The sequence below is a fragment of the Nanorana parkeri genome, unplaced genomic scaffold (genome assembly GCF_000935625.1).
Source record: "Nanorana parkeri isolate BGI_ZX_2015 unplaced genomic scaffold, ASM93562v1 scaffold305, whole genome shotgun sequence".
Taxonomy (NCBI): domain Eukaryota; kingdom Metazoa; phylum Chordata; class Amphibia; order Anura; family Dicroglossidae; genus Nanorana; species Nanorana parkeri.
This window is the reverse complement of record NW_017306573.1, coordinates 765,809-773,802: the sequence shown is the minus strand read 5'-3', so window position 1 is coordinate 773,802 and position 7,994 is coordinate 765,809. Positions and strand designations below refer to the sequence as shown.

The window sequence follows — 7,994 nt, the reverse complement described above, 5'->3', positions numbered from 1 at the left end:
TAATGGGGGGGGGGGGGGTCTATGGGTAGGTGGCACTGTTTACTGACCCCTGTAAGTGATCTGGTGGCTGTTCAACTGCCAGGATCACTCCTGCTGTAAAGCTGACGGTCACCGGTACACTTCCAGGGGCCGTTACACAGATAGACCCCCCCTTAAAGAGAACCGGTCACCTCCAATGTGCCATCAGGTTAAATATATATATTTATACTTTTTGCTGCCAGCTAAAAGGTTAGATAGATATATTTGGGTCTTTAAGGATACCACCTGCTTCTATGTACACCTCTGTCTGCTCATTAGAGGTTTCTAAGCGCGACACATTTAACTCAACATTGATTCAGTCCATCAATAACCAATAGAAGTTTGTCTGTGTCGACATTGTAGTTAAACTGTCCCAATAAGTTGGCATTTCTAACATCTTGCTCTTCACGATTGTCTACATCACTCTCAGTCATTTGTTTTGGCTGGGGGGGGGGGGCTGTGGGTCTGGATTAATTTTTTTTTTGAATCCCCCCAGGAACAGGGAACGCCCCAAGCTCGGTGGAGAAGCCCAAACTCCAAAATAAGAAGTGATGCAAAGACATTTTATGATGGAGGCCCCAAGATATATAAAATATCACAAGGTGACTCGCTTAGCCCACTCTGCCAACCTAATTGGTATTTTATTTCTAATATGCGCATGGGGAAAAAGTTATGTTTAGGGCCTGCTTCGGAGACCCCTGGCCAAGGCGGTATAAGTTGCAGCTCCACTCACCAGCAGAGATATCCACAGGGTCCTCCTCCTCTTTGATCTGCATCTCATCTGATTGCTCTGTCTGCGTCGCCACCTCATTTCCTGATTCCTCTAGCTAAGAGTTAAACAGAATAGCATTTATCAGTCTCCAAGGGTCGTACGAGTTGGCAAGGGTTCAACTTTACAAATCTTTTGCCCAGGCAATGGACAGGCGACCTACCTGATCCTCCTGGTGGGTGCCATTTTCTTCCTCTGGATCCTTCTCTTCCTCCTTGCAATACTCACTGGCTTCCCCATTATAGTCTGTAGTATCGCACCGGTCGTTGCAGTTGTCGTCTTCTGCATAATTACATGGAATAGCCTCAACCTCCTGTTTAACACTCTTCGGGCAGTGAGGTGCGGAGGAGGGGTCTTGACTGCTTTTCCTCTCCGCTCTGCTCCTGGGTCCTGGCATAAAAAAAAAAAACACCATTATTTTATATCGATTTGTAAACTCTTAACCTCGACCTAACCCATCAAGATCAGTATAACCCCTCAATTTAACCCTTGACCTCAGTCTGACCCCCAATGTAGCCTTACCGCTAAACCTGGACTAGGCAACCTCGGCACCCCAGTTGTGGTGATGCCTCTGGCTCTGGGAGTCATGCTTGTGGCCTGTCAGAGTCTTGCAATGCCTCCTGGGATTTGTAGTTTCACCACAGCAGGAGGGTTGAGGTTGCCTACCCTTGCTCTGAAACCTTCATCCTCAAACAAATTTTATACAGCTGATAATAGATCTGACAATGCTGGGCATATACAGCAGCAGATTTGAGATGGTCATGACAAGTATGAGTGCCCGGGTCACATTAGCCCAGAACAGATGCACAAAGCGGACCTTCAACCTCTTCTATACTTTCCTTTAAATTACTCCCCCGCGCACTTCTGAATTTCTTGGCAAGATGAGAATGGCGTGCCCCAGCTGCCCACAGTAATACTCGCCTCATTCATTCCAGGAAGCTTTGGGGGAAATCATACGCATGCACCCCGTCATCAGGTGGCCGGCTGTCTCGTACTATTTCTTGCAGCCGTCCCAGACGACACGCATTTGCCGCAGCGTGTCACCAAAGGGGACGGCTGCAAGAGCCAGGAAGTTACAGCCTGATGATGCAAGAGAGAAACATGGAGGAGTGAGACCTGGTGAGCAGCAACAAAGCAGCAGATTGTGAGTATTGGTGGGATTGGTTAGTATGTATATTTAAGGGAACCCAGCGACAAAAAAGGCAAGTTGGGATGTAAAAAAAAAAACTGAAAGGGGTGGGGGAGTGAAGTTTTTTTTAAAGTGGACCTTGACTTCCAAAAAGGACTTTGCATCCCTACAATCTAAAGCCGGCCATCACAATTTCATTAGAACAATTTTTTTTTCGGAATATTCATTTTGATATTCAAATAGTTCACGGGGTCAAATCAACGATCAAATCAAAGACCCGGGATGAAGGTGAAGATGGTTCTCGTTCATTTCCAAAATAAAAAATAAAAACGATGTTCATAAAGTCTCCCAAAGAACTTGAAGTCAATTTGTCGCTGGCTATACGGCGGGGAGGGGGGCGATGGTAGGCACCGGAATCGTCTGACGATTTGGGACTTCGAAGGTCACCTTGGAACTCTTGACACCCGGAGAACACAAAAAGCGAATAGACCTGTTGGGTAATATTCACCCAAGTTGGAAGACAAGCCCTCCCCCCATGTGCGCCGTTTTGTTGCAGCGGCTACGTTCTCCTTACCCGGCTCCGGCTTCTGATCCTCCATCTCCATGTCCCCGGCTCTGCAGACCCCTACAGGTGTGAAAAAAAACCAAAACAAAAACAGGGTTAGAAAAGCTCCTAAACCAATTGTAACTAATACAAATTGTTTAAGATTCAAACACAGGACGTTAGTTGACAGAGAGGAAGGGGGAGGGGTCAAAAGAGGAAGGCGGTGCCAAAGCTTCGGCACCGCCCTTTAAAATAAAAGTCCCAATTTTTCCATTTCCAAAAGTAAATCTCTCCGGCCCCCCCATCTGTGAATTTTCTCGCTAGAGCAAAAGACCGATTCTATCACGACCGGCCACCAAATTGGCTGCCCATCGATCCATCCACGACCCACCTGACACAATATCGCGGTTGGCTCTACGTAAAGAAGACTAACCACATTTTGTTTTTCCTTTCCTCAACGGACTCGCAAAACAAAAAAAGCCGAAATTTTTCAACAGCGTCAACGAGTTAACCGGTTCCATTTGAAAAATATTGTAGAGCGGCCCCGGAACGTCATGGGGAATACGTTTTCGCGAAGAAATACGACGGGCGATTGCGATCGCAGCAAGAACAAATTAGTGCGAGCCTGGCCTTTCTCGCAGGGGGCATCGGCTCGTATTCGCGATGGCCGGTGAGGTGTAACGCGGTGGCCAACTCTAGAGAGGGGTCAACAATGGTGTGGATATGATGGAAAGTGAGTTCATGTAAGTGATGAGGAGAATGAGCAGAAGGGAAGAGGAGAAGGACAGAGGAGTCTGGAGCTATCAGGAGCTGAGAGATATAGATAGGACACCAGAAGAGGATAGTCTACCCCCCTTCATCACACTCTACTGACCCCTCACCCTCCACTGCCAGCGAACCGTCCGATCTCCACACAGGAAGGGGCGAGTCAGTGACGATGACGTCACGTCCTCCCGGCCCCGCCCACTCACGGGAAATGTAGTTTTCACTAACTTCCCCGACACTAGAGGGGAGGAGACTTTTCCCAGCTGTCCTCAAGCGACCATTTTGTCGGAGCCCAGCGGGGCATAATGACATTATAGCTCTACTATACTTTCTTCTTTATTCCTACAAATGGTGTAAAAACTAGTCATGTTTTGAATAATAACAGTTTTTATTTTGTTCTACTATTAGTAGGGTTGTTTTTTTTAATTATTATTGTTGTTGTTTTTAATATTACAATAGCATTATTAGTGGCATTATTATTTTCTATTATTATTATTTACCATTAGAATAGCATTATATCGTTATTAGTAGTAGTATTATTATATTTATTGGTAGCAGGATTGTTATTTGTATTAGTTGTGGTTTTAGTAGTATTTCATAACCTAGTACATACAGAACTAACATTATTATTATTATTTTTAATATTATTATTGTTACATTCAATAACAACAAGAATCTTAGAGGCATTTTGTTTTTCATTAGCAGTGTACATTTATCCTAAAAAACCTTAATACCTTTTTCTTTGCACTTGTGGCAGTAGACAGCTCCGCCTACAACTTCATCCACATTTGTGGCAGTAGACATCCCTACCTACAGCTTCATTCACACTTGTGGCAGTAGACAGCTTCGCCTATTGGTTCATTCACTTTTGTGGCGGTAGACAGCTCCTCCTACAGCTTCAGCCACACTTGGTGGCAGTAGATAGCTCCGCCTACAGCTTCATGCACACTTGTGGCGGTAGACAGCCCCGCCTACAGCTTCATCCACACTTGTGGCAGTAGACAGCTCCGCCTACAGCTTCATCCACACTTGTGGCAGTAGACATCTGTGCCTCCAGCTTCATCCACACTTGTGGCAGTAGACAGCCCCGCCTACAGCTTCATCCACACTTGTACCAGTAGACAGCCCCGCCTACAGCTTCATCCACACTTGTGGCGGTAGACAGCCCCGCCTACAGCTTCATCCACACTTGTGGCAGTAGACAGCTCCGCCTACAGCTTCATCCACACTTGTGGCAGTAGACAGCTCCACCTACAGCTTCATCCACACTTGTGGCAGTAGACAGCTCCACCTACAGCTTCATCCAAACTTGTGGCAGTGGACAACTCCGCCTACAGCATCATCCACACTTGTGGCATTATACCCCTTCACCTACAGCTTCTTCCCCACTTGTGGCAGTAGACAGCTCCACCTACATCTTCATCCACACTTGTGGCAGTGGACAACTCCGCCTACAGCTTCATCCACACTTGTGGCATTATACCCCTCCACCTACAGCTTCTTCCCCCACTTGTGGCAGTATACAGCACCACCTACAGCTTCATCCATACTTGTGGCGGTAGACAGCCCCGCCTACAGCTTCATCCACACTTGTGGCAGTAGACAGCCCCGTCTACAGCTTAAAGCACACTTGTGGCAGCAGACAGCTCCACCTACAGCTTCTTCCACACTTGTGGCAGTAGACAGCTCCGCCTACAGCTTCATCCACACTTGTACCAGTAGACAGCCCCGCCTACAGCTTCATCCACACTTGTGGCAGTAGACAGCCCCGTCTACAGCTTAAAGCACACTTGTGGCAGCAGACAGCTCCACCTACAGCTTCTTCCACACTTGTGGCAGTAGACAGCCCCGCCTACAGCTTCATCCACACTTGTGGCAGTAGACAGCCCCGTCTACAGCTTAAAGCACACTTGTGGCAGCAGACAGCTCCACCTACAGCTTCTTCCACACTTGTGGCAGTAGACAGCCCCGCCTACAGCTTCATCCACACTTGTGGCAGTAGACAGCTCCACCTACAGCTTCATCCACACTTGTGGCAGTATACAGATCCACCTACAGCTTCATCCACACTTGTGGCAGTATACATCTCCACCTACAGCTTCATCCACACTTGTGGCAGTATACAGCTCCACCTACAGCTTCATCCACACTTGTGGCAGTAGACAGCTCCACCTACAGCTTCATCCACACTTGTGGCAGTGCCCATGCAAATTTAAGACAGCCCCGCCTACAGCTTCATCCACACTTGTGGCAGTAGACAGCCCCGCCTACAGCTTCATCCACACTTTTGGCAGTAGACAACTCCGCCTACAGCTTCATCCACACTTGTGGTATTATACCCCTTCACCTACAGCTTCTTCCCCACTTGTGGCAGTAGACAGCTCCACCTACAGCTTCATCCACACTTGTGGCAGTAGACAGCCCCGTCTACAGCTTCATCCACACTTGTGGCAGTAGACAGCCCCGTCTACAGCTTCATCCACACTTGTGGCAGTAGACAGCCCCGTCTACAGCTTCATCCACACTTGTGGCAGTAGACAGCCCCGTCTACAGCTTCATCCACACTTGTGGCAGTAGACAGCCCCGTCTACAGCTTCATCCACACTTGTGGCAGTAGACAGCCCCGTCTACAGCTTCATCCACACTTGTGGCAGTAGACAGCCCCGTCTACAGCTTCATCCACACTTGTGGCAGTAGACAGCCCCGTCTACAGCTTCATCCACACTTGTGGCAGTAGACAGCCCCGTCTACAGCTTCATCCACACTTGTGGCAGTAGACAGCCCCGTCTACAGCTTCATCCACACTTGTGGCAGTAGACAGCCCCGTCTACAGCTTCATCCACACTTGTGGCAGTAGACAGCCCCGTCTACAGCTTCATCCACACTTGTGGCAGTAGACAGCCCCGTCTACAGCTTCATCCACACTTGTGGCAGTAGACAGCCCCGTCTACAGCTTCATCCACACTTGTGGCAGTAGACAGCCCCGTCTACAGCTTCATCCACACTTGTGGCAGTAGACAGCCCCGTCTACAGCTTCATCCACACTTGTGGCAGTAGACAGCCCCGTCTACAGCTTCATCCACACTTGTGGCAGTAGACAGCCCCGTCTACAGCTTCATCCACACTTGTGGCAGTAGACAGCTCCGCCTACAGCTTAATGCCCACTTGTGGCAGTAGACAGCCCCGTCTACAGCTTCATCCACACTTGTGGCAGTAGACAGCTCCGCCTACAGCTTCATCCACACTTGTGCCAGTAGACAGCTCCGCCTACAGCTTCATCCACACTTGTGGCAGTAGACAGCTCCGCCTACAGCTTCATCCACACTTGTGGCAGTAGACAGCTCCGCCTACAGCTTCCTTCACACTTGTGGTGGTAGACAGCTCTGCATACGGCTTGATCCACACTGTCACCCATGCAAATTTAAGACAGCCCCGCCTACAGCTTCATCCACACTTGTGGCAGTAGACAGCCCCGCCTACAGCTTCATCCACACTTGTGGCAGTAGACAACTCCGCCTACAGCTTCATCCACACTTGTGGTATTATACCCCTTCACCTACAGCTTCTTCCCCACTTGTGGCAGTAGACAGCTCCACCTACAGCTTCATCCACACTTGTGGCAGTAGACAGCTCCACCTACAGCTTCATCCAAACTTGTGGCAGTGGACAACTCCGCCTACAGCTTCATCCACACTTGTGGTATTATACCCCTTCACCTACAGCTTCTTCCCCACTTGTGGCAGTAGACAGCTCCACCTACATCTTCATCCACACTTGTGGCAGTGGACAACTCCGCCTACAGCTTCATCCACACTTGTGGCATTATACCCCTCCACCCACAGCTTCTTCCCCCACTTGTGGCAGTATACAGCTCCACCTACAGCTTCATCCATACTTGTGGCGGTAGACAGCCCCGCCTACAGCTTCATCCACACTTGTGGCAGTAGACAGCCCCGTCTACAGCTTAATGCACACTTGTGGCATCAGACAGCTCCACCTACAGCTTCTTCCACACTTGTGGCAGTGGACAGCTCCGCCTACAGCTTCAGCCACACTTGGTAGCAGTAGACAGCTCCGCCTACAGCTTCATCCACACTTGTGGCAGTAGACAGCTCCGCCTACAGCTTAATGCACACTTGTGGCAGTAGACAGCCCCGCCTACAGCTTCATCCACACTTGTGGCAGTAGACAGCTCCGCCTACAGCTTCATCCACACTTGTGGCAGTAGACAGCTCCGCCTACAGCTTCATCCACACTTGTGGCAGTAGACAGCTCCGCCTACAGCTTCATCCACACTTGTGGCAGTAGACAGCTCCGCCTACAGCTTCATCCACACTTGTGCCAGTAGACAGCTCCGCCTACAGCTTCATCCACACTTGTGGCAGTAGACAGCTCCGCCTACAGCTTCCTTCACACTTGTGGTGGTAGACAGCTCTGCATACGGCTTGATCCACACTGTCACCCATGCAAATTTAAGAGCTTGCAGTGGCTTAACAGAGCAAAGCAGGTAAAAGACATGATTTACAAAATCAATCGTCATGCCGCTCTGCTGGAAAATATCCCCCCTGATGAAAAAGACGGAGTGAGATTTGAAGGGCTGTCGATGCAGGAAAAAGCTATGTCAAGCGGTCAGAAGAGCTGGAACAAGCTGCGGCACGAAGTAAACTCACCAGTCTCTCGGCGGGGAGACGGCCCGGGGAATTCAGCCAGCAGACAAGTACAGGCAACTTCTCCTCTGCTAAGCTGTTTATAAAGCTTCTACGATGGCA

At 49.3% G+C, this 7,994-nt stretch overlaps 2 protein-coding genes across 2 annotated transcripts in view; one reads left to right on the top strand and one right to left on the bottom strand.

The window, feature by feature from the left end:
• The window catches only part of LOC108788099 (zinc finger protein 62 homolog), a 949,422-nt gene that overhangs the window by 572,879 nt on the left and 368,549 nt on the right, over positions 1-7,994 (top strand). The window lies entirely within an intron of this gene.
• The window catches only part of LOC108788075, a 150,109-nt gene that overhangs the window by 87,717 nt on the left and 54,398 nt on the right, over positions 1-7,994 (bottom strand). Inside the window, exons 5-9 of the mRNA XM_018557807.1 lie at positions 7,602-7,790; positions 3,342-3,463; positions 2,425-2,541; positions 951-1,177; positions 752-845 (exon numbers count right to left, since the gene is read on the bottom strand). Coding sequence (XP_018413309.1) covers positions 752-845; positions 951-1,177; positions 2,425-2,541; positions 3,342-3,463; positions 7,602-7,790 — 749 coding nt within the window. The remainder of the gene's footprint in view (positions 1-751; positions 846-950; positions 1,178-2,424; positions 2,542-3,341; positions 3,464-7,601; positions 7,791-7,994) is intronic.